Below are 26,958 nucleotides of genomic sequence, written 5' to 3'. Positions count from 1 at the left end.
GTGAGCATAGCTAACTCTGAGAGGATCACCTCAGTGCAGGGGAGAATCCTATAGAGCCAGTGTGATATATTCTATTCTTAGGGAACATGATCCAAGAGAAGAGAGATCTACATTAGGAATCTCTATGCCCCTAGCTGCTATGTCCATACCTTAGGATTCTTGCAAGTGATTCATGTTGCTTTCAGTTCTTTAACATATGAGACTGGTAAATCTAGCACTGGGCTTTAAATAATTTTTGCACCCTCCATTATGATTTGCAAATTGGGCTTCTTGGCCCTAGGTAAGGATCTGGGCCTAAATAACAAGTGATCCATTTTCATATATGTTTTCCTCTGTTATTTTTATACAGGTTATTTAGCAAAAAAAAAAAAAAAAGTTCATTCATTTTGCAGGTGATGCAGATGGTGTTACAGCCACCAATACTGTGTCAGGACTGATGGGACTGAAAGCAGACTGCACACCTTGGCCTGCAGTTGGTGGAGGAAGGAAGACCACATATGGTGGTGTGTCTGGTAGGTGTTGCCCTTTTAATACATAATGCTTCCTTAGAGGCTAAGAAAACATCAGGAGGTCCTTGTAGTGGGCTAGAATATCATGTCTGCAGTAGCACTGAGTTCTTAAAGCTCACTGCTGGTCAATGTTTCTAATAGTCATGACAGATGGAACAGATTGAGTGTGAAGACTCTTGTGTTGCCCTTTCCTTAATGGTAAAACACTGCAACAGAATACTGCTATAGGGTCACTAGAGAGAGAAGAAAATCTCTTCTCTTGTGACCCACAGTTTTCCTAGAATTTTTCATTCTGTCACAATTGTCAGGCCACATGTTAGACAGAGGCTAATGAAAGGGCACTGTAAGGGGAAAATATAAACATTCTGGATGCAGTATGTGTTTCATAGGCTGAACTTGTGCCTTGCTTTTTCCTATCAGACTGCCTTAGAGTAGATTCTTTTGTCCTCTTTCCACTAAGGAGAAAAATGACTCATCACATTAAGTAAATAAATGTTTATTTGTGATTTCCTTTCCTTGTAATATTTATGCTTTATAGATGCATTATATTTCAGTCTGGTGATTTAGAATTTGATTTAAAATCTAGCAGCGGAAAGTTTTGTACTCTAGTTTTATGATTGTATGCAATAATATATTAATCTATTGACCCTCTGCACTCTGTTACTGTGACAACATGAACTTGGCCCTGCAAAGACAGTGCTGAGGGCTTCTTGACTGTACTGGTATGGAGATTAGTCTCCTTGGTGATAGAAATAGAGGTAAACATACATAACATAATAGTATCCCACTGTTCAAGTAAAGTGCAGCTGAATTAGGTAAAAAAGAGTACTTGGATAAAATTTAAACAAAAATACTTTATGTCATGGAACTGTGTTATTTTGGAAAAATGTAGGAAGATTTGGCATGATTTTCCTTTTAGCTTGACTTTAAATCATACCAAGCATAAGATAGTAAGTTTCCGCTGGCTTTAAACAGTGACATAACAGTGGAAAATCATTAAGGAGGACTACTATAGAACAGTGCAAAGGAAAATAAAGGAAAAGAAAATATCTACTTATTGTATAAAGGTTATTTCTTATTGTGTGTCAAACAAGATATCATCATTTTGGTCATTTGCAGAATGGGGGGCATGCAAAAATAAATAAGTAAAGATATACAATCTTACGATTGTAGTACTTTCTGTCAGCCCATTTCAATTTCTCCAGGCTGCCATGTTGGCAGAATAAAGAATAAAGGAGGTCACAGTGGGTGCTGTGCATTAAAAATTAATAAAAGAACTATTGCAGTAGTATTTTATATAAGTAACACCATTCACACTTTCTCATTTAAGCTGCAATTTCTGAATATTTCTTCCTACCATAAGTCTGTCTAATAAAACTATAAAATTACCACATTATGAAAAGTGTGTCTTTTATGTCACAAATTTAAACATGTATATAGTATAAATTATAGCAGCACCTGGATACTCAGCAGTACCTAAGGGCCTGCCAGCATTTCCACATTTTTCATGGTTTATAGTGCTGTAGAAACAGGTCCCAGCCTGGGAGAAGTGAAGCTTTTTGTTTGTTTTAATACACCTGAAAAGGAAAATACCCTGTTATAGTTTTTAGTTTTTTGTTTTATGCATGTTGGTTTTTTCCCCCTTCTGAAGTTATACCAGTATCAAAAGAAACAGTAGCTGGCAGTTTGGAATAGAATCTTACATTTTTGGCCTAAACCTAGTTTTGTTAAAAACCTTAATCCAATCCGTTGTTATGTTTTCAAAGAATGTGCCATGATAGACAAATAAATAAAGGTCACTGAACTATAATTAACATCATTAAGGTTTCATTCCTGCAGTTCATTGTGTATAGGAATGCCCCAGAGCCAGTATAGTCAAGAGAAGTCTGCAGGAACAAAGCAATAGGTCTCTGCTTAGTGATCAGGGTCTAGTAATGAATTGTTTTAGCAGATTCCTAAATGTACACATCAGAGAGCTAACCAATTTCCTTAATAAGAACATGACAAAACAGAGAGTACATCTCTTGTTAAAGCCAGGGAGTGGAAGATGGTGTTCCTGAGCTCTCTTGTCCAGTTGCATATCCTTAAGCAAGACATTTGACCTTTCCAAGCTTTACCTTCCTTGTCTGTTAAACAGCGATAACACTGCTTACATGCCTGTGGGCTTGTTATAAAGTGCTTTGTGATCCTTGGATGAAAGTCACTACAAAACTGTAAAAAACTACTTTTATACAGCTTTGATTTGTTTATTTCAATTTCAACATAATCATTCAGGTTTTTGCTGTTCTTTCAGAAATATGAGAAAAAATTGATAAACCTTTTGGGACATTTTTTACTTTTGGTATGTGTCAAAATCAGTGATCTTACAGCAGGGATAAATTTAGCCCATTTTAGAGATGATTAAGTTGCTATCCAGGGTCCTTTAGATCATTTCCCAATGTTGCATTATTCCCTACAATATGTTCTTGAGTTCTTTGTCCAGTTCATGGAATGGAATTGAATCGATTGCACTGGAATGGAATTGCTATCAATCTGGTTTGGGTTTTTATTCTTTTCCTCCTTTCTTTTTCTTTCTTTCTAAGCTAAAATGTAAGGAAAAGTATGTTTCCCTCATGATGCCTAGTAGTATGAAAGTTCATTTTCTTACAGGTTGTTGATTTCTATTTGACCCAGGAGAGCACATAAAACAACACCAGACTCTCCCTATGCCTGAAGGAAGGGTGCTTGTGCCTAAAAGCTTGCAAAGAACAATCTTTCCAACTATTTAGTTGGTCTAATAAAAGATATCACATCCACCCAACAAAACCTTGTCTTTTTAATGGAGATTTCTTCTAAAAAAATTGTATAGTTTAATATAATCTGTCCCGTTGTGGCTGTTTATTGCTAAAAAGGATACATTGTGTTAGTGGAATTAATTCCAAATTCTACTTTTTCTAGAGTAATATAGTGATTTTAATAGAGGCTTACATTATGGTAAGTCAGTGTCTTCATCAAGCTTTGGGCTGACATTGCAACTTCAGAACTTTCCCTAGAAATGAACTCTTTAAAAAGACTTAATGGTGCATCTTCTAAGTAATGTACACTACAGAAACATTGTGCATAAATTCTATCCATTTGACTATCTTTTCTCCAGTTTGTTTACAAGTAACTATATCCAGAAATGATTGTAATGATACACCAACCCTTAGGAAAGATTTGTTTGAAAGATTTTTTTCATTTATTCTTATTAAAGTATTAATGTAGGGAAATATGTTCATTTGATTTCTCTTAAAGGAATAAACATAAATAAATAAAGGAAATAGCTCCTTACAAAAAATAACTGCCCAGAGTTGCAGGAAAGTCCTAGAGACAAAAATCATAAGAATATGTTTGTTATTTTTTAAATCTGTCTTCAGAAATAGACTTTGAAGTTATTACCTTCAGTATTATTTTCCCATTCAGTGCTTGTTATAAGTTATGACCTGTTTTAAATTACTGAATTTTAGCAAGCACTGTCATTTCCCCCATTCTGCTCTATTACTTAGTTGATTATTTTGACTTTAAAGCAGGCACTTGAACCTGGGTCTCTCTTCTCTCTCTTTCTCTCTCCTGTGTGCTCTCTCGCTCTCGCTCTCAGCTAATGAATATTAAATAATCTTTGCAGAGTGAAACACATTCAAGAGAACCCACCCCAAAATAGTCAATAATAAGTAATAAGGACACATACCTGGTGAGAGAGATCCAGGATCAAATTACTGGTCTGAATCAGAGCAGGGTTGTGATTATAGGGGGTCTCATGTCCCAGGTAATTTCCCTGAATACCAGGGAAACCTCACAGCTGCTTTTTTGTGATGGAGTCTTAAGGATCTGGTGACAGTGTGTTACAAAAAAATAGATGCAATATAGATTTTCAGGAATTTGAACACAGTGGAATAGAATTGCACTTAGTCACCAAAGTCAATTTACATGTCCAATACCTGGGGTAAGATCAGGCTGTCATTTTCTGGTGAATTCTGTAAGTTTTTTATACATCTGTACTTTTTTGCATGTGTAGTATAAAGACTTTGGTTTGGTTTGGTTTTAAATTAAGTATCATATGTGTTTTCATGACAAATAACACTGACTGGCTGCAAAAGAGAGATTACCATCTGAAGAACCAGTAACTAACTTGAAAATAGTGTGCGTGTGTTCTATAGGTACTAAAATAGATGCAGTATCTCACTAGTATGTTACCATACTGTCAATGGCTGTATCTAAGATGCTTCTCTAAGATTTCTCTTTAAACTTAAATTTTAAAAATTCCATAATATTTTCATAAGCTTGTACTCATCTGTTTCAAGTATGTAATCAACCACTATATAGGCATGTAGAGTATGTATCAGAGGCAACATTGAGTAGAATAAAAATTAACATTGAGTTTCCTGTATTCATTTAAAAAACTAATTCCTACATAAAAAACTGAATATGACCTCTTTAATATTACTGTTCAGAAACAAAACAAAATTACAGTATTTTGCTGTAGTAGTTGCACTATATCATAGCACTGCTTTGTCCAATTATAGTAGTATTTTGTGAGTACTTTAATTTTATGTTTCACAAAATCAGTATATGAAAATGTGCATGTTTTAGTGTTCACTGAAAAATATTTTGCAGTAGGTGGAAGAATTAAAAAATTACAGATATTCTGTTAACAGTGAATTTTTCTGTGTAAGAGTGACTGCTGACCACCGAGAGACCTTAAAAGGAATATTTGTTCTGTTGTTAGATGTGTGAGCATATAATTGTTAGAAATGAGAAAAAGCAGTTAATTTTAGTTACCTTTCAAGTAATTTAGTGGAGCTGTCTCTCTTCAGAAAAACACTGTCATATAGCAATTGTGCCTTTTTAAGGAATGTTTACAGGATGTTATTTCATTAAATTAAAATGTATGTATTCTATGAAACAATTGGCATTATTAATAGGCACATATATATTAACCTATTGAAATGTATAAATTCAGCTGAAGGGGAGAAAGTTGAAGGCATAGTATAAATTCTTATCTTTTTAGTTTAATTCTATGGTATATTGTTAAAAGAAAATCTGAAGAAAACAAGCATTCACATTCATTAACACATCGCTCTCAGTGACTGCATGGTGTTGATTTTGGTCAGTGGAAAGGAATACAAATCTGTCTATCATTGGAAATAAAAATGTGTGTGTATATATCCTTATGTTAGTATAAATATTCATTGAGACACAGTTTAAAGAATATATATTAAAATATAATTAGAAAACTGGATAAAACAGGAGCACCAAGCAAATGTATGCCATATTACAATTTTAATTTTAGGTTATTATTTCTGTTAAGTGTAGCTCAGCCATTAGAAAGACTCATTTACATATATTACGTACAGATTCACAAAGAATTCTCCTTTTCCATTATGTCTTTGCTGCAGTCTGATTTCTCTCAGTGTACTGCCGTCACTGGTCTGTGCAGAAGAGATCAGAGCCCTAATAATAGATTTTTGACAGTGAGCTTGCCTGCTACCTGCCCTACACAAATCCTCACTGTTCATGTTTGCTTCATGGCAACAAAGCAGACAGAAGGAAAATGCCAAGTGCTGAGTTTGAGGTACAGCCCTGCCATAGCTTGACATTTCAGCAGAATAGCACTTTATGAGATGCATAATTTTTCATCTGGGACTCAGCTGCCATTTTCATAGAAGCTTGCAGCTCATCGACTGACTGGAACTAGGGCAAAGGTTTACAGCATAGATCAAGGTCTACATCTTTTCCATACCTATTTAAAAATAAGTATTATTCTGCAGATAAGGTATGAGAACTATGCATAGTTATTCCTCACTTCTATTTTCTAGGCTATTTATTACACATAAATGAAAACACTTTACCAGGGTAACACACGTATTGTTCTTAGTCAAATTTTGAAAAAAAATCTGTAATTGAATTTCTTTACAGAAAGACTAAATAATCACATATTAGGAGTGAATCACAGGTCTTTAGAAAGAGCATTTTAATATGGCGATATTTCCTCCTCCTCTTGTTTTCAAAGAAGCTGTTCCAAGCTTCAGTTTAATCGAAAACTCTTGACTGTGAAAGCAAAATTAGTTTGAATTTTATTATTTTTATAGACGGAATATAATTTTTCATATATTCATGCACATGTACTTGTAAAAAAAAAGTGTGGTGTAGGTACACGTAAGTGGCTGTTTAATTTAGAATTACACATCTCTGTGAGCTTCAGTAACAGTTCACCATGTCACAGTTGCATATAGAACAATGGTACAGTACATTGGATTAATTAAAGAAGCCTTGCAGAGAACTGAATTCTCAGTATGTCAAGATTTCAATTTTATGTTAAATATTTTCTAAAGGCCAGACCCTTAAATCTCAGGGGCTGTACCAAGCAGTGAGCTGTGAATTTAACCATAGGCTAACTGCTAATGATAAGGAAAAGAGTCCAAGTTGAGGCAGCTGTAATACAGTCATTGGATTAGGCTATCAATCACTCAGTTCCCTGAGGAACAGGCAAAGAAGACAAAACAGTGAAAAGGGAAATTAGGAAAGGAGGGCATGACTAGAATGAGATTCTTCACCAAATTTATCTGTTAGTTGGCCTGAATCCCCCAAGCATCAGACAGAAATGTCCAGCTTTGCTTTCAGACTAAAAGCCGGTGCATTTGTTCCAAGCCCTAGAAAACTATCAAATCATCATTGACTATTGCTAGTATTTACAGGTTTTGAAAAGTGAAGTGTATAAATTGTTATATACTGCAGTTCTGATAGCATGTAATTAATTTCTATATTACAGGTGTTGAATACTATGCATACATCAAAGCTCACATATATGTCTAGTGAAAATGCAATGAATACATCAAAGCTCACATATAATATGCCTAGTAAAAATAGTTCATTTTTACATCCTGAGGGGTTTTTATGTATTTATTTGAGCATATACCACTGAGCTACCAAACTGTATTGACTACAGTAGTATCCACTACTAAAAACTAGTATCAGGGAATCATTTGGCTGAAATCAAAAGTTCTCTTCAGGCATGTTCTTACGTAATAAATCATTATGATTATGACCTAGTCTATCCAGACATACACTCAGTAATGCATCAAGTTTTAATTCTGGGTGAAAATGGCATCAATATTGTGGGAAATACTGCACATGGTTAAAACAGTGGAACTGACTGAACCACATTTTCGCATAAAATGGAACTTACTTTTTGACATAGTTAGCACAGAGGTCATAGCAATTTAGGGCTTCATTACACATTACACTTTATGCTTCTCAAATGTCGGTATTAGTGTTAGCTCGAGTTTCGAGCAGTCACACGTTCAGGCTAAAAACCTTCTCTGACTAGTCCTGACCTGCACAGCTGTGACTTGCCACTAGAGGGCTGGCAAACTGAGGCCTGATTAGGAGCTACAGCTGTGTGTTGCCACTGGAGAGATGACAAGCTTCTCTTCTTGCTTTAGGTGAGGGGTGGATTGGAGAGAGAGGTTGGTGGGGTCAGGAGCATGAGGCTGGAAGCGAGGGAGTTTAATGATGGGGACTAAGTAGAGAAATGGAAAGTGAAGAAGCAATGGGTGGGAATGGTGGTTGGGGAAATGAAGGAACAAAACAGATAAGGAAATTAGTGAAGAGGGTTTTTTGGAAGGTTTCTGTGTTACTTTATTGCAAACATATTTGCAATGATGTATAGACATAACTGCACATGATGTAAAATATAACACAGTGGAGGAGATTGCATAGGAAGGATCCAGCTCACAGTACAGGGCCAGCGTCCAGTGAAAAATTAATCTCTTTATGCTTCTGACTTAAAGTAAACACAGGCACACAAAGTAGCCTAAGATATTTTTAGATTACTTCTGGTATTAGTTATAATGCTGAAAGCTGAGACATTTTTATTCAAATAAAATTCTTACCGCAGTTCATTTTTAGAGGTCACTGTAGAGTTACAGATGCTTGTTATAATGTCTTACAAAAATTATTATAATTATTGAAAACTTACTTGGCATTTAAGTATATTTCCATTTAAACTAATATGGGAATGAAAGTAAAATACCTTCAAGAATTCTAAATTGGCACATTAAACTACTGAAAAATAGTGCAAAGCTTTGGTAAAGCCTGTTTCAAATTTTGTTTTCCATGAAGTCTCATAAGACCCATAGTATATTGCAGGCATCAGGCCAAACTTTTCTCACTATACTTGCTCCAGAACCCCACAGAAGTCACTACAAATTTTGTCCAAGTATATATTAAGCAAGGACTAGAGGACTTTTATTTGTATGCTAGTAACTTAAACAATTCAACAGGCATCCATACAAACTGAACCTGCTCTACCATTAGGTGGGTGACAGAAGAGGGGGAAGAGGATAAAGGGGATGCACATGTAATCTGAGACTGGGAGGCTTTTAGTGTACATCCGTGAGATAGATTTAGGTGAAGTAGGCTGTGCTGCTATCTGGGATGTGCTGTGGCATGTTAAAGCATGTGGATTGGCTATCCAACATCCACAGCACTCAGGAGAGCAAGAATCAGTCCTCCTGTCCTTACACTGTGGCAGTTAATACCAAATACAATACATTTTACATAGAATCAGAGTCTATAAAGTATTGGGACTGCTACTGTGGCACTATGTCTGAATATAGGGTTTGAAAGTTCAGTGAGCTTCGATACAAGAAACAGAAGGGAGGTATTGGCACAAAAAACCTGAGTCTAGGTTTGGATGAGTTCATGTGTATATTGAAGATCCCATGTAATTAACTTTATAGGGCCTGCAGGCAGCTATTTTGCTGACTGTCTTCCACAGAAGACCTTGTAGTAGTTCATAAGAATGGTCTATTATCCACCTTGAGTCTTTATAAATTTTACCTATCACAACACAGTAGAAAAGTTTTCTAACTTTAATTCCAAATAATGTCAAGGATCTGTCAGATTTTGTAAACAGCACTGATAAACAGTTGCATCAGCAGAGGTTAAAAACTGAGCACTAACCTACTGTGGGTCAAGTAGATTTCAGTCTGTGCCAGAGCAGCATTTCATTTTGCATACCGATTTCTTGCATTTCATTGAGCATAGCTTGTATTGGATTCAGACCACATTTGTATGCAAAGTAAAAACATTTTCTCTTTATCAATAGAAATTCCTTCGTTTCTGCAAAATGCGGGATTCCTTGTAATAAATGAAAAACTGGAGACGGATAGTGATCCTGAAAAGTCAATGATAAGGGATAAAGCACTGGGCAGCTTGGAACTATCTCTTATTATGCCTTCCCGTCTACAGCTGCTCCAAGGGGCACCCATCAGATTCTTCCTTTCCCAGATGCTGCCACTGTCAGGAATGTTTCCCATCTTCTTCTCTACTCAAGTTGCCAGCTGACTGCTACTCAACTGGCTTCTCCACTGAATTGCCCATTTGTGGCTTGAAGATTAATTGGTAGCACAATGGAGAAACAACCTCTCAAATTAGCTGGGCCAATGGCTGGGGAAGGAGGTTTTCATCACTAGTTTCAGCAGCAGAGGCAGCCCCCATGGAGCTGTGAGAGTTTGGATTCCCACTTTATCACCACTCCCATCCCACCCGTACACAAAGTGTCACCTACAGGTTTCACAGTTAAAAAACCCCTTTTGTTAGAAAAAAAGTAATGGCATTCTAGAGAGAAGGAGAATGTTAAGATTTTTTTTGAAGGGAGGGAAAATTTCTCCTTGTGTCTAGTGTGCATGTATGAGTGATTTTTGCTACTTCCCTAACTTAAGTTTACCATGATTTGCTATGTGCGGCCACACAAAGTACATTTTTATTTGCCTAAGTCCTACTAACATTTTATGGTTTTTAATAACCTACTTGAAAGTTAAGTAAAGCTTAATGTCAACTTCAACAATATATACAGAAGAGAAAAATATTGACAATTTGTTCTATTGAGAAATAGGTTTGGATTTGTATTTCATTGGGCATTACTTCATCCCTGATGAGTTATCATCAGAAGTGTTTACTACAGTAACTCACAACCACAGGGACATTTTTTGCCTTGCAAGTTTTCAAATAAATGCAACTAATATATAATAGTCAGCCAAGTGATCTGCATTTTAATATGTGTGTATTCATGCAAGAAACAGTACTGTATGGAATGAGCTGTACAAACATCCGACTTAAAAGCAATAAATATATACAAAATCCTGTAGGAAAACTGGTATACTAATTCCATTTTTCAGTTAATCACCCATTTGCAACATCTATATTCCCAGGTAATTGCAAACATATTCCCATAAACATACTCTGTATAAAACTCATTGTTAAGCCCTGGTTTTAAATCCACAAGGACACTCACAGTTAAGGATTAAACCACCATTATTTAGTCACAGTGAGAGTAGATGAACATCATTAAGGAAAGTGCCCTGTTGTGACTAGATATTTCAGAGTTTGAGGCATGTTCCCATGGGCCTATGCTATGTACAGAGGGCAAATGTGGAAAGGTACACAAAGTTGTGTTTAATGTCATGGGATTAAGAAAATGAAATTACTTAGTTTGTACAATTCCATTCCAATCTCAGTGAAGTTAAGAAAATTTGCATACAGGGGAGATTGTTTTGCTACTTGATAATACAAAAGAGATTACCAAAATACTGGCAGCCTTATTTTACAGACAACTAGCTTGAAAAGTGGTGAAAAGACAATGGATGTTTTTATACATGTTCCACGGAGTGGGGTGGCAGGGTGCTTTAACTAAAGCAGCTCCCGAGAGCCATTCTAATTAAAGTGCCCACAGCTGCATGTGTATCAGCTCTCCTGTGCTTCAAAGTGGTGGCCAGCATGCTTTAACTAGAGCTCATCAAACAAGCTTTAGTTAAAGCATGCCCACTGCCATTTTGAAGTGCAAGAACACGTATACATAAAATGAGGAGGCTTCCTGGAGCATGCTAATTAGCATGCTTCAACAGACTCAATCAATTACAGCGCATTGGAGCAGCCTCCCCATCCATCTCTAGGCACCAGTTTGGTTGTATAGCAGCATGCAACCATACCTATACACTTTACTCTCCTTGAGGCCTGACCTGCTGGTTTGGGAAAACATGGTTTTACCAGTCCATATTCTGAATGTTGTGTTGAGCTCATTTCAGCCTCTGTCATACCTGAATGTTGACATGCTTATACTGGAAATGTCACATCAGTTGTGTTACAATTGAATGTACTAACCCTAGTGGTTTTTCCTCTTTTTCTTTTGGACAGGTGCCATTAATATACTGCCTGTATTTCAATACACGGGTGGGGAGTAGACTTGGATAAACTTTATTCTTTAGGAATGCAAGTCTTGCAGATGAGGAGCAAGGTATTGGGAACCTACTTGGTTGTTTCATCATATAAACTAAACATCTTCAAAGTCTAGCCAAGAGAAGATTTGACAGGTAGAGAGAGACCTCACAAGGGGACCTAGTAGCAACTTCTCCCAGGAAATGTTTTGAAAATACCCAGTAGTTGTGCATTTCAAGAGTGAAGAGATTACTTATATCCTTCTGGTTTATAAAATAAAGTACATCAGAGGATCAATCTCTGGCAGATATGCCAGAGGCATAGAAATCACCCAACAGTCCCTTGACCTTGCTGAGTAAAATTTTAACAAGGGGCTCCCATGAGCATCCTCCAGCATATTACTGGGGCTAAGATTTCTTTCATAACTGTGTTTCCTGCTTTGCACCTCTGAGAGCATGAAATGCAATAACCTTTGCTTACTGGTATGCCAGATCCTTATGGGAGTCTCAGGTGGTCCTCCGAAAGGGAGGTTTGCCCCCTTATCTTCTCTTCCAATCCAAACCCCTATTATCATACAGGCTTCCCTCCATGGTGAAATACTCCAGTAGTTAGTCCTCTGTTTCATGTGAATGGGACTCCTCTGTGATGAACCATAGGAAGTTTGTCAAATTCTCCAGATCAACACTGACATAGCCTTTGCCCTTTCCAGAAGCCCACTCCCACCTGCCCCAATCCAAATTGACGTAAATAACTTGTTCTTGAAAAAGCCTTGTGGGTACCTATATACAAGAGTGACTGCCACGATGAAAATCCAGTGTATCTGCAAATGCAGTTTTGGTGGGTGGACTGGTCTGCACAGCCTGATAATCCTGAAGCTACTCATTACATTTTAGAAATATTGGGCAGTATGAGACTCAGTGCACCAGTTTGTATTAACAGTTTTCCTGAAAACACTGAGGCAGCTGCTTGCCCATTTTTTAACCTGACATTTATGCCTGACATAAATATCTTGCAGTAGGTCCATGTAAAGCATCTGGTGTTTTTCTATATTTTAATAAACCCTAATAACAGTATTTTCAATCTCTTAATGCTATTTCTCATATTCTCGTTCCAGTAGGTGTATGGAAAACACGTTTCCTGGTTTTAAAGGCTCCAAACAAATTTCAGCAGTTTAATCTCAGTGTTAGAAAAAGGATCACAGCAACTGCTGTAGTATTTTGTATTTAAGCTAGTTTTTGTAAAGACTCATGACATGCTCCCTGGGAGCTAAATATTGACAAGCATGCTCTGGCAAGCAAGATCAAGCTTGGTGAATTAACACAGCTCAAGTCTCTGCATTGACACTGTAACCCAAGTCTGGAAACTATTATCCTACTCCATTTATTTTGGCTTTATAGGTGATACTGTCCACTTGAATTAGGGATTTTGACTGTATCTTAAATACTGTAACTGTAGATTAATTTAATTTAAGGATAAAATACTTCCAAGGCTGCTTTTGTGTATTTACATTTGATAACATCTTCAGTTTGATACCATGTGTGATGTAGCAAATAGCAGCATAAAACCCTTCTGACTTCAAAGACCCCAAAATAAAAAGCAAACATTGAAAATACTTATAAATAATATGCATCTTTCATACTGTTAAACCAACCACATCCCAGACTATCAGTCTCTCAAAGGCATTGATCAAAAGCTAATCTTAGACATAAATTCATTACAGGATATAATTAAGGAGATTAATTTGTATTTGTATTCTGTAGCTAAAAAAACACAACTGGTTACTTTTTTATTGTAAATGTTTCATGTTAATTGAGATTACAGTTAACTTGTTGAATTTCTGAAAAAGTAATTAAGACAACCTGGGCTCCTTAAAAATTGATGGATAAACTAAATTGATTACGAGATATATTGGACAACATATGTTATTATGCCGTGTTTGTGTGCTTGATAGTATTTTCTTAAATTACCAGTATTTGTTTTGATTCCAAAAATGGACTTGCCTAAGCTCTGTAGCATATTGGATATAAATGCTGGATTTACAGTGCTGAACAGATGTGTTAGAATTTCACAAAGAATATTTATACTTTTGTAAGTCCTCCTTTCTGAATATTCCATATTACGTCAAGAGTAATTTGTGCAAATGTTGCCTTTTATTTTTATACATAAGTTGCTTTTTAAATAACCTTCAAAATTCTTGCTAATACTGTGTGTCCAACAAGAAAAAGGAAGCAATCTGTTTTTGCTGAAAGACATTGCCCGTAGGCCAAAACAAACAAGTATTCTCGGTATGGATGTCTCCTGCTTTCTTTTAATCTAAAGAGAGAAAAAATAAAGCTTTCATGAATGAACACAGTAAGATTCCAGTTCTGTATTTGCTCTGTGCCAAAAGACTGTTATAATTGTGTGGAGCCCCATTTGGCTTTACTGGGTTTCTTCGTGTAGATGAGTCCACCCATAAGGTGCAATGCACAGAATCAGGGATTTATTGTTAAATGTACTTGACAGCCACAGCTGCTGGTTTTCAGGGAATGTCCTGGTAATGAGAGAAAGGAATTGCTTTCGCTTTATAGGTACACTGCATCCAGTATAGTGCACCAGTACCACAAAGCAAAGTCGTACTTGATTTCTGAACCATGGTATCAGATCAGAGAACATTCAGACATTATTGGGTAGTGGGTTGTAATCTGAACTGTGTCATTCTGAGCCATGGGCAGCCAACCCTGTGTCATACTGGGCCATGGACAGCCAGGTCATCTCAGGGTCAGAAGAAACCAGGAAGTCAGAAGCCAGGGGAACTAGATCGGGGATCCAGAGTGTCAGGCAGAGCATGAGGTCAGGAGGCTAGCCAGGTTAGGCATGGTCAAGCCAGAGTATCCTGGGAGTGAAATTAGGAGGCTAGTATCCAAGGAATCTGTCAGAGTCAGTAAAACCAAGAGCCAAGGGTACAGCAGACTAGGTACATGGTTGCAGCTTGTTACCCAAACTCTTTTCCTTCCAGGTCAGAAGTTTATATGGGAAGGCGTAAGAGGTCAGCACTCCAGTGGCAGGGAGTGGGTGTGTGCCTATGCCCAGGTGGAAGATTCTAGCAACCTGTGTCTGCCTGGGTGGTCCACTGGAGAGGTGGCAGACCAGGATGAGCCACTGGGTTGGATAATCCAAGGCCCTAGGTTCAAGGCAATGACCTAATAACCTAAAATTAGGTTAGAATCTCATTTTATGTAAGAGCTGTCTCAGTATCCTATATCCAAGCACAGTCAGATTTGGCAAAATTCAAAATCAGCCCATCTCTAGAGTGAAGCAGTTTGGGATATAAACACATCTACCTACCATATTTACCCAAATCTAAGATGACTAAATTTATGATGACTCCCCACTAATTCATTATACATGGAAAATTTATAAATTTGCTGTAATTTTCCATGTATTGAATCAAATTATTGGAGGGTCAATTTAAATACATCTCTCCACCAGTGCAGTGGGGCAAGCTGTGGCATGAGGGCAGGCGCTAAAGAAGTCAAATAACCTGCCTCTTGCCCACCCCCACACACACACCTTGCTCCCTGCTGCCTGCTTCGCACCCCCCAGAGCCTGCCTTTCCTGGCACCTGCCCCCCCACCTGATCCCCCCTGAAGTACCTGCAGCCTCTGGTACCTAGCCCTCACCACTTGTCCCCCCTCCTGCTTGCCCCCCTCATGATGCCTCCTCTACCTTGTTGTCTTTTCCCCATGTTGCCATGTCTGCCCCCTATGGCTTTTGCCCCACCGCTACTATTCATTCTTTGACTCTAGTTCTGGCTCTGGCATTGTTCCAGCCCCAGCAGCACCTGGGTCCAGCTGCTGCATGGCCAGGGTGAGGCTTGAGCAGCCGTGTGCTCCATACCCCAAACTGGAGCATGGCCAGAGATGAGCTGTAGCCAGAAAGTGGATTGGGGTGACTGGTGAGGGATCAGGAAGAGGGCGGGTGGGGAGGCAGAGGCTGCAGAGGTCAAACAGGGAGGAGCAGCAGCTGTTGATGCGTTGGGGCTGGAATCCAGGATAAGGGGCTTTACCCCCCCCCCCCATGTTAAATGGGGGAAAATAACTCATCTTGGATTTGAGTAAATACAGTAAATAGGAGTGAACATATGGAGCTGGTGGTAAACTGGGATTGTTAATAGTGCTGCGTTGGCAGCAGCTTGCTCTTCTGCATGGATTTACTGTTTTCTAGTGGCAAACCTGATTTATTTTACTCTTAACTGAGTACAGGCACTTTTTGTAGGAGAGCGTGGGTGGTTTCTTGGATAGGGCAAACAGTTTATAGTTAGGAGAGCTGACTACTACCTTCTGTAATTCAGGAAAGTCACTTTGCCTCGGCTGCATCCGCCAGCTTCTCCTTTTTCTGTAAAATGAGTCTAATAGCTTTGTAAAACATTGGGCTATCCCCTGATAAAAGGTTCTATGCAAGTACCAGTTATTGCTGGTATATTACAGTAGCTCATGATAAATATTCTATATAAATTTTTCAAATCAAATAGGCTCTTTTCTTTGTGGATCCATGGCTCTGAGTTAATTCAGCTCAGTTTTGAGCTGGGAAGAAATCCATTGAGCACAGTTCAGGAGCTGTTTTGTATTGTTATCAGTTTTTCTTTAATGGAAGCCAAGGGACTGAATAAGTGCAAAAATTAAGTTCCTGACTCACTCTCAGAGATGCCCTCATTGGATAACAATTAAAATAATCAGACAGAGCAGTGCACTGGAATTCTCCTGCATCCCTTTGTGTTGCTGCTGAATAAATTAAATGATTGAGTCCTTAGGCCTGTTAATCCTGTTATAATTTCATTAATGCAAAAGCCAGAATTAAATTATAGATGCAGGGTTCCATTTTGAAGTTGTCACTAACTGTTTTTTGTAAGACTGGTCACAAGTTGGATTGATATAAATAAACTTATTTTGCTTATTATCTTCCATTATATTTAGAGAGAGAGAAAGAGTGCTTTTAATACTCAGGAAAAATAAAGTTTTAAGGATCTTTTATGCCATTAATAAGTTATGTAGCTCAGATATTCTACCATTCTACTTTCCTGTTAAGGTATTAACCAATACCTTTCTGCTAATCATACCCTCTTAGCTAACATAATAGCATGAGACTTTCAATACGTGGATTTTTTCCCCCATTGATTTACACTGTATGTAGTAGTCATATCACTTTAAAAGAACAAGTCATTCTCTGTGAAACTGTCATTCTTACATATAGTACCAGAGTTTCATTAAAGGCAAAGCTAATAGCTATCTCTTGGGTCCCCCTCCCCTCCCATCCCCACTACCTTTGTTAAAAAAACCCTAAATACCGTCATGTAAATTTCATTACAAAAATACAAGACTATAAGGAACTAAATATTTAGAAAGTGATGTATCTAGTTATAAAACCATAATTATGAGAAAGTGTTCTTGTATAACGAGCACTTCACATCTGTCATCCACTGTTTTAATGCCTGTGGTATTTTTTAGCTGAATATTTCTATTATTACCATTCTGCAAGCAACTGCCATTCTTGAAACTGATTGATGTTTAGGAATAAAGCACATTTATTACATGTTGCCAACTTCTGAGGACCAATCTTATAACCTACAATGCCTTCAAAGGAGTGATGATACCTCATCTTTCTGGAACTAATCACTGCAGAAGAAAGCAAAAGGGTGAAAACATAATATTTTTTTCCAGAGAAGAACTTTCATTGCATTGTACACCATTCAGCTATAAAATGATTATAGTATTTTATCTGCCAAAGGTGACACTGGAGGAAGATAACTTTATACTGTATGCTCAGAGGGAGATGTTTGTATGTAGGAAGCTAACACTCTACAGCAGCTCAGCTTGAGATAGTGAATTTATTTCTATGTTGCTAAGACAGTGGCTACTCTTTCACTTTGTAGGTGCAGCCAGTGGTTATTAACATCTGTCCTCTCAGTTTCAGGATGTTCTTGTGCGGAAGTTTCTCCACATTTTGGGGTAGCTTAATTTAGGTCAGTACTCCTGTAAAACAAGGAGACTGTTTTGCCCTTTCCAGTGAAACAAAAGTCCAAAGCAGCCACAGGTCTGGAAAACAAAATGATGCCCTTCTTGGATCTTGCACTACATTCCCCTGGCTGACAGAGGTTCGCTCAGTTGCAGGGAAGCAACGTGTAAATATTGGCCAGCATATTTTCTTGCTGTTTAGTTTCTGTGTCTTTCCTCCACCTTTTACACAGTATTGTTCTCAAGAGGCACTATGCAATAGTTGAGGGCTCATTGCACTCCCATTGTTTTAGGTTATTCTGACTTAAGCTCGACTGTACTTTGTGGAAAGGTCTTTTCAGATGGAGAGACTAGAGAGTATGTTTTGGAGGCATATTTTTTGTGATCATGTAGGAGTATGTGTGTGTGTGTGTGAGAGAAAGAGAAAATGAGTTTGAGTGCATTATGCGTGTCTAATAAAGATGCATTGCTTTTAGTACATGGAAGGTATACTTTGTTCTTAAAGCTCTTAATATTTTCCCTTCTGGGCCCCTGATGCATCCTAGACTTTTTTTGCTGACTGGGAGAACAGCGAGAAAGTTCATGTATCTATTGTGAAGAAGACACCATGTGATCCTAGCATTGGTGATTTATTTGCAAGCCCATAAGAGTGGGGTCCTGACTGACTTGGAAATTAACTCTCATTCTTCAAAGTGCAAATCCCTAGTAGTATTACTTATTAATTTGTATTGATGGAGAATTAGAGCTGTGGGACAGCATTTTTATGGGACAGCATTTTTAATGTGGACACAATTTATAGTGAACCTTCTGCAAAAAAAATTGGTTCCTCGCCAAGCACGTCGTATAGTTGGAGACAAGTCAGTGGCCTCTGTTTTCTCTGCATTTGGAACAGAGATGGCCCAACAGGTCTGAGCAGCCAGCAGGAAGAGAGGAGAGCACTGGTTCTTTTGCACTGAACTTCTGAATGAAAGCAGAAAAAGAACCAGCTGTCAGTTTAGCACTCTGAAGCTATATCTGTTTTGAACAGTGTAGTGCAGACATGCCCAACCTAACTCTAAAACAAGCTGGCTCAGGTTCTGGAATCAATCCAGCTGCGGCAGCAGAGTTTCATATAGGCTGATTTACCCTGCTGAGAAAACCTTTGGCTTCAAAGCTTCTGCTATCACACCTGAGATAATTCTGGAGCCTAAAGTAAATAGAATAAAATAAAACCCAAATCTGGGAAGCTAAGGTACTACTACTACTAATAATAATAATCAACTCAGTAGGTGGGAACCCAGCAGTTTTCTCACAGTCCCACAATTTGAGCCCTGGCATATAACTATATCTATGAGAATATGACCTTTTCCATTTCAGCGTGCACATAAGTCTTGTTTCAGTTTTGGTTTACTTGCATCCATACTTGTATGGCTTCACTTAGTGTTTCAATTCAAATATCTCAACGTGAATCTCATTCAAAAACTATAAGTTTCAAATGCGTGTCATGTTAGAAGCCACTAGATTTCAGTAACTAAAGCAATAAAACAAGGGGCTCTGTTGTGGCATTAGATCTTTCTTGACTGGTGATACAAGCATGTAGAGATTCCTATGTACTTTCATTAAAGGTATTTTTCACTTATTTCTTTTGCTTAGATTTTGAGCTGCTTCCTACTCATTCTGTGTCATACACACTTTCTTCCATAGACCTGTGCACCTCAGCTACCTTAGGTAGACCTATCAGCTCTCCTACTCTTGGTTGTGTGAGTCTTGAGAAATAGAAAGTGTTGAAATAAATGATTATGATACACGTAGTGTTGAAATAAACATTTATTTTTACACTTTGTATGTGATGAGCCATTTATTTTAACACTTTTCACATGAAGTGTTGAAATAACAGGTTTTATCAGGGGACGTGTCATCCACTCTGTTTTATGTATATGTGAATATGGAAATGTTTCTATCTACTGAGTGTATATATATTTATACTATTGCAAAGGCAAAGAATTCCTTCATCCACATAGGGTCACTTATATTTTGCACACTCACCTGCTTAGGTGAATCAGTATGCTTTTAAATATGTAAAATCACTGAACCAGTAGCAATAGGTAAACTGCAAAATGAAGTAACTGATGATTGGCTATATTAAGAGGCAATTAAACCCTCTTTAAGCTTTCTAACCTTCTGTTTTGTATTTGTTTCATCTTCTGGTGCTTTTATGAGTTTTTCTCCCATGTATTTTGTGGACATCCTAGATAAGTGTTTGTTAAAATGGTACAAAAATAAATGTGTGGAGGAACTGTATGGCATTTTCTCAGCTATGTTAATATGTGGAAAGGAAAGTTAGAGACTAAACACATCAGTTCAGCTGACTGAAATGCCAAACACCTGTTTGAGAACCACTGAGCTCCTTGTTTTGATTTCAAGGCATTTTAAGTCAACTTCATATTTTACCATATTATTATAACAGTATTCCCAACTCTCATGATTTTTGGCATTGTTCTTGAAGTCTACACTTTGGGAAAGTGAAAAACCTAGCTCTTTCTTCTACGTGTGTGTGTATTTCATAATTTCTCTCTCAAATGTTGGTTTCAGAATGGATGGGTCAGTGTAGAAGAATAGTGAATATGCATGGAGCTTTGAGGTAAATTGTTAAGGGGTGAAGGATACAGGAAGATTTGGGATCTCCTGATAATTATAACTTAAAGTAACCATATGATCGTAGACTGGGTCCCAGGAATGCCTGCACATACCCAGAGCCAAATTCCTACCCTTCCTTCCCTATAACAATATTGCCAGCTCCAGAAATCATGAGAGTATATATATTTCCACTACATATACATATACTATGTGTACAAATTCCATGTGTGAAGTTTTTTTCCGTGAGCACAAAGCACATGTAACAGTAAAGAAACTGTATGTGGTGCTGAGCCAGCTGCTGGTATGCATTATTTGAGTGAAATAATGTTAAATGGGAAAGAAAAGTTTGGGTGTAATGGTAATGTAATGGTAAACAAAGCTCATAGCAAAAGCAGTAGCTCATTACACAGTATTGTAATGTCAGAATTGTATATAGTAATTAAACCAAGTGAAAGAGTGGGAAAACAAGGTGCATTTCCTCTCACAACTCCTCTCAAATCTTTCCATAACTTCCAAGGATATCCAGTGCTTTCTATAACTTCCAAGGATATCCTCCTCCTCTCCAGGAGTGGCCCCTGAGTTTTCTAACAAGCTGCAACCAGTGTCCTCCATTACACTGGTGGTGCCAAGCTGTGCTCTGTATGGACCTGATGCTCGTTTGTTCTTCTCAGCTGACCTTTTAGCATATGCTTGATTTATGACCGTGTCTCAGTGTTTTATCACACCTAGTGACCCTCACACTTTTATCGTCAGAGCTCAAACTGATTATATGTACAGCCAGCAAATGGCAATATCCCCAGCATCATATTTAATCGCTTTCCCAACCTAGGAGCTCACCCATCTACCTCTTGCAAGAAGGGGGATTAGGGTTGTAGCAAGTGACAGTGCTGTCGAGTTAAATGTGGTGTGGAACACTAGTTTTGCCCTCTAAAACCATGTCCATCAGAGATCTTTCCCTCTTGCCCCCACCCTCCACTCTTTTTTTTGGGAAGATGGGGAAATAGACTGATATTGCTGATTGAACTGGCAGCAGCTCTTTTTCTTTTGGGGGGATTACTTTATAGTACCTTTTTTAATCCTGCAAAATGGCGTGTGAGGGTAGAGCCAGGGTTTCTGGTCATTGAGTTAAATCACTTCATGCCACACAAAACAGTAGAACTGTCAGGGACCACAGAGAAACAGATCTTTACAAAAGAAATTATGTGATTTCCGTGCTAGGAGAATCCTCTCCAAAAGATAACTAGTTTCTTAGTTTTCTAAGATGAAATCTGCCTTGGTCTACTTCAGGGCTGCTGTCAGGCATTGATCAAACTCCCATTGATCATTAACTGCCCGTAATCACAAAGACAAGATGACTTTCGGTGGTAATACTGAACCAATCAGAAACAACTGGAGTTCAAACAATTTGAGAACACCCAGGGTACCATGTGACAAGGGGAGGATGTCCAAAAATATGCCAAAATGGAAACATGAATAAACTCTAAATAAAATGAAATGGGAAACATAGAACAAAATACTAAACCAGAAACACAACATGAACTAACTAAAATAGTTAACATATCAATTACTTCTGAAAATGTGTCTGAAGTAGTTCTGATTAACTAGATTAAAAAATAGCTAAAGTATTACTTTTTAATGAAATTGGTATTTTTCAACAAAAAAGGATTTTATTTAAAAAAATGATCAGCTCTTTCAGCTAGCTCAAAATAACTTGTACAGGGAGCCCAGAATCTGAAACCTTGTTGTTTTCTTCTTCCTTCTCAGATCTTATATTGGTAAAAATCTGCCCCTGGGTAGAGGCTGCTTTTGTCCTTTGGGTAACTGACATCTACATGTTAAAAAAAAGCACAACGTTTTCACCTATTCTCCTGAAGCCAACATTTTTTAATGTAAAGAAATCTCCTATGAAAAGTAAAAATTTATTGAATAAGAACTCTGATGATTTTATGAGCTTTACAACTGAAAGTTTATAAATAATCAGCTCTAGCAATGCAGAAAGGGAGTGCAAACCTAAAATGGAGTTTTTGTTTTTGCTTTTGAATGTTACTGATGCTACCATATCCTGTATCTTTCTTTAAGATAAACTGGGGGAAAATAATAATTGGTGTTCAAAGTCAGGTATAAAATTAACTGAGAATAGTAAAATCCTGCAGCAGGTTCACTGAATAATCATTTGAAGCACTACAAAAGGAAAAAAAAAAGCAAACAAAACTGGAACTCCTGGCTGTAACTTACCCACTTTGGAATGCGATGGCTGTCCGCTGTGTTCATTAAGTGAAAATAAAAATGACTGGGGTGCCATTAATCAACACACAACCCAGTCCCTAGTTCCAGAGTAAGCATAGTGACACAGGCATTGACCCATATCTGCAAAATGGTAATCCTAGTTTTAAAGTCTTCCTCGTTGAACTCAGAGGAACTTTTGCCAATAACTTCAGTGGGGCTGGGATTTTACCCTTGAAAAATTATTGATAGAACTAAATATCATGAAACCCTTGTTTTGTAGGTGGGGCAAACTGATTTAACTAAATGCAAATATTTACTTAAATCTTTAGTCAGGAAATGTACATAATTAGAAGTTTTGGGTAGAAATGCCCAGGATCCCTTCTTTTTTTTTGTTTTAGAGAAACTAATATTTGCAAAAATGCTAGATGGGCTAAATTGCAAGAACAAAAAATATCATTGATTGTTAACAAGATTCAAGATCAGTAAATAATTTACTAGTGACTTTGGTAAATGCCCATTAGTATATAAATTAGCAATGGATCAAACCAATTCTCAAGGAGACAGGTGCCACTGAATACAAATGTTCTCCTGGTTTCTTGCTAAATCAGATATTTTGAAATACTCCTTTAAACTAGTGCTCACATCCATCTTCAACGTGATGTTCTGTGCATCTGTTTGTTAGTACATCCAGTGTTATGTGGTACTAATAGATTTCATTCTGGGACTTTGCACTAGCTGTGTATCATCTTTCTCTCCAAATGTGTCTGTTCGCTGGATTTTCTTCTGCATATAAATGCATTCACTGGCCATTTTGAAGGATGTGCTTGCTGCACTGTTTCATTAAACTGCTGCGTTATCGGGTAATTGTTTAAACATAATGCCATAGCACTATCAAAAGGAAAGGTGAACTAATGGCATTTGCAAATGTCAGGGATTATCTTAACACTTTTATTATAGTTTATAAAAAGTAGGTTCAGGGCATTCCATGGCAATTATTTCCACAGAAATTGGTTATTTAAATAAATTGCTAATTATCTGGATATGACAGTATTGAAAACCCTGCTAATGAGTTATTTGATAAGTGTAGCTTATGGTGGCCACCTACAGGTGGGAGAGAGAAAGAACATATAGAATAATTATGCCAATGAATAGGATGCAAGGACTTGTTTATCATTTGTGTGTTTGTCTGAGCATTTTAACAATATGGATTGTGTGAATGGAGTTGTTTCTAAATATTAATATTATACAGGAAAAACATGTGCAAAATGTGTTTTTGATGCCAGATTACATTTTCTTTATTTCTTTTTTGTTTAATCCCCAAACCTTCTCATTCAGTTTCTATTTACAGTACCTGAATGGTGAACTTTTCTAGATAAATTCCCATTGCACCTTTTTTTTTGTGTCTGTTCTGACTCTTATGTTTGTTCTTATTACTTTGGTTTAATAGCTTTAGTATTGAAGATAATAACATCAACTCTCTTGCTAGAATGTATGTATATACAAAGAGAGAGAGAAGATGTTAGATATGTGTTTTCCGTTTTCAAACTGCACAATCTCTAATTGTTGTTAATTACAAATGATTTGAATGTTTAATATCAGTTTATTTTTCTCTGTAATGTTTAATCACTTGTAGTACAAATCTGAAATTCAATTTATAAAGAATACCCACAGTGTAATTATGATAAGATACATAAATTAAAACTAAAATTTACCATACATAGAACTCCAGTTATAATTATGACCCAATTCCAAGTTTTTGCCAGCTACTATACCATAAACACAGTTTACTTTACTTGTATGGCTGTTTTTGTGCTTGTATGTGGCTTACTTAAGAAGGGACACATACTAGTTCAAGATTCAAACTGTGTGGTGAAAAAATAGATGATTTGTTTGGTTTTTCATTTTAAAACAATGAACCTGAAGCTTGTCTACCAGAAGCCTCCTGTAACACTGCTTTGGCAATGGAAAAGGCCCTTAAATGGATGCTTTAAGGCGCCTTTACGGTGCCAGGATAATTTAAAGAGGCCTTAATGTAAATGGGAATAAGTCTCAGTATCCATGATTCTGAGATTTAGGAATCTTTTTCTCTCCCGTCACCTCCTGTGAATGGGTAGCTGGGATGATGAACAGCTGAGCCAATTTTATTAAGGACTGTCAAGCTTTCAAGTCAAACTGGATGCTGCATACCAGCCCTTCCTTTAAGCTCAAAGGGCATTGCATCTGGCCTTAAGGGTTTGATTCTGCTGAGCTGCTTAGCAGCCACTGGGGATGACAGGTGCTTTCCATTCTCCATAGCTTCTGCACTGAAGTTTCATAGTTTCATAGTTTCTAGGATCGGAAGGGACCTGAGCAGATCATCTAGTCTGACCCCCTGCCATGGCAGGAAAGAGTACTGGGGTCAGACAATCCCAGCAAGGTGTTCATCTAGCCTCCTCTTAAACACCCCCAGGGTAGTAGCCAGCACCACTTCTCTTGGAAGTTGGTTCCAGACCCTAGCCGCCCTGACTGTGAAGTAGCGCCTCCTGATACCTAACCTAAACCTGCCCTCTGCCAGCTTGTGACCATTATTCCTGGTCACTCCTGGTGGTGCTCGGGGGAACAGTGACTCCCCCAATGCCCGCTGATCCCCCCTGACTAGTGTAGAACAGCCCACAAGATCCCCCCTCAGCCTTCTCTTTTGGAGGCTGAACAGGTTCAGGTCCCGTAGCCTCTCCTCATAGGGCCTGCCCTGTTGTCCCCTGATCATGCGAGTGGCCCTCCTCTGGACACTCTCCATGCTGTCTACATCCCTCTTGAAGTGCGGCACCCAGAACTGGATGCAGTACTCCAACTGCAGCCTGACCAGTGCCGCATAGAGGGGGAGGATCACCTCTTTGGACCTGCTTGAGATGCATCTGTGGATGCATGACAAGGTGCGGTTGGCCTTCCTGACTGCCTCCCCACACTGCCGGCCCATGTTCATCTTGGAGTCAATGATGACCCCGAGATCCTTTTCCGCCTCCGTGCTGACAAGAGGGGAGTTCCCCAACCTGTAGGTATGGTGCCGGTTGTTCCTCCCCAGGTGAATCACCTTGCACTTGTCTGTGTTGAAACCCATCCTATTCTCATCCGCCCACCCTTGTAACCTGTCTAGGTCTGATTGTAGCCTGTTGCATCCTTCCAGTGTGCCCACGTCCCCCCACATCTTAGTGTCATCAGCAAATTTGAACAGGGTACTTTTTACCCCCTCGTCCAAATCACTGATGAAGATGTTGAACAGCGCGGGCCCGAGGACCGAGCCCTGCAGAACCCCACTGCCCACGTCCCTCCAGGTTGAGAAGGACCCATCCACTACCACCCTCTGGGTGCGGCCCTCCTGCCAGTTGGTGACCCATTTGACTGTGTGGGTGTCTACACCACAGCCCCCCAGCTTCTTAATGAGAACAGGGTGAGAGACAGTGTCAAAAGCCTTCCGGAAGTCCAGGAAGACTATATCCACTGCTACCCCTGCATCTAACGATCTGGTGATCTGATCGTAAAAGGCCACCAGGTTGGTCTGACAGGACCTGCCACTGATGAACCTGTGTTGGTTACCCCTAAGCATGCAGTCCCCTGCTGGCCCCTCCTGGATGTGTGCCAGCATAATTTTCTCGAACAGCTTGCCTAGGATCGAGGTGAGACTAACCAGCCTATAGTTTCCTGGGTCCTCCTTCCTGCCTTTTTTGAAGATGGGAACCATGTTGGCCCTCTTCCAGTCCACCAGTACCTCACCAGAGCACCACGAGTGCTCGTAAAGCCATGCCAGGGGACTTGCAATGACCTCGGCCAGTTCCTTTAGAACTCTAGGGTGGAGATCATCCGGACCGGCTGACTTGAATATGTCCAAACCCTCCAGAAGCTCCCTAACTAAATCTTCGCTAACCCATGGCCCAGGTGTGCCTCCCCCAGGGCCCGAGGGGGGCCCAGCAGGGAGGTGGCAGTTCTGGTCCCTACTTAGGAAGTTGCTTAACACTTTGCAGGATTGAGCACTAACAGAGGAAAAGTGACACCAAGGCCTAGATCAGTGAAGTCTCAATAAGAACATTAATTTCTCTTAGGAATTCCCTGCCTTTGTCAAGGAAAAATAGACATTTTAAAGCAAAGACCGTCTCTGATATAACAACTACTACCAGTCTCTTGATATCTGGTCATTCTTATAAAAGCATGCACTTAACTCTAATTATTTGCCCAAAAACAAGGAAGGAGGTAATTTGGTAGACCAACTACTGTCTATAACTATGTCAAGTGTCTGTGACACTTGGTATAATTTTATTGCGTTACATATCCCTGACTTTTTATTCCTCTTAATCCTGAATGCCCTGTGATTTCTCCTTGCAAAAATTAAACTAGAATCCCTTTTA

The 26,958-nt window shown here is 38.5% G+C and overlaps 1 protein-coding gene and 1 long non-coding RNA gene across 6 annotated transcripts in view; one reads left to right on the top strand and one right to left on the bottom strand.

The window, feature by feature from the left end:
- The window catches only part of LOC149863720 (uncharacterized), a 61,691-nt gene extending 57,218 nt beyond the window's left edge, over positions 1 to 4,473 (bottom strand). The window contains exon 1 of the long non-coding RNA XR_016442747.1: positions 4,216 to 4,473. This is a non-coding gene — a long non-coding RNA (uncharacterized LOC149863720). The remainder of the gene's footprint in view (positions 1 to 4,215) is intronic.
- Positions 1 to 26,958, top strand: part of DPYD (dihydropyrimidine dehydrogenase) — a 685,692-nt gene that overhangs the window by 546,960 nt on the left and 111,774 nt on the right. For all 5 annotated transcript variants that reach the window (XM_090050053.1, XM_090050052.1, XM_090050055.1 and 2 more), the window contains one exon: positions 393 to 512. In XM_090050053.1, the coding sequence (XP_089906179.1) occupies positions 393 to 512 (120 nt within the window). The remainder of the gene's footprint in view (positions 1 to 392; positions 513 to 26,958) is intronic.

The sequence above is a fragment of the Crocodylus siamensis genome, chromosome 5 (genome assembly GCF_052110815.1).
Source record: "Crocodylus siamensis isolate JL-2025a chromosome 5, ASM5211081v1, whole genome shotgun sequence".
Lineage (NCBI taxonomy): Eukaryota > Metazoa > Chordata > Crocodylia > Crocodylidae > Crocodylus > Crocodylus siamensis.
Note: the sequence above shows the minus strand (reverse complement) of the source record. Positions and strands in the feature narration are given on the sequence as shown.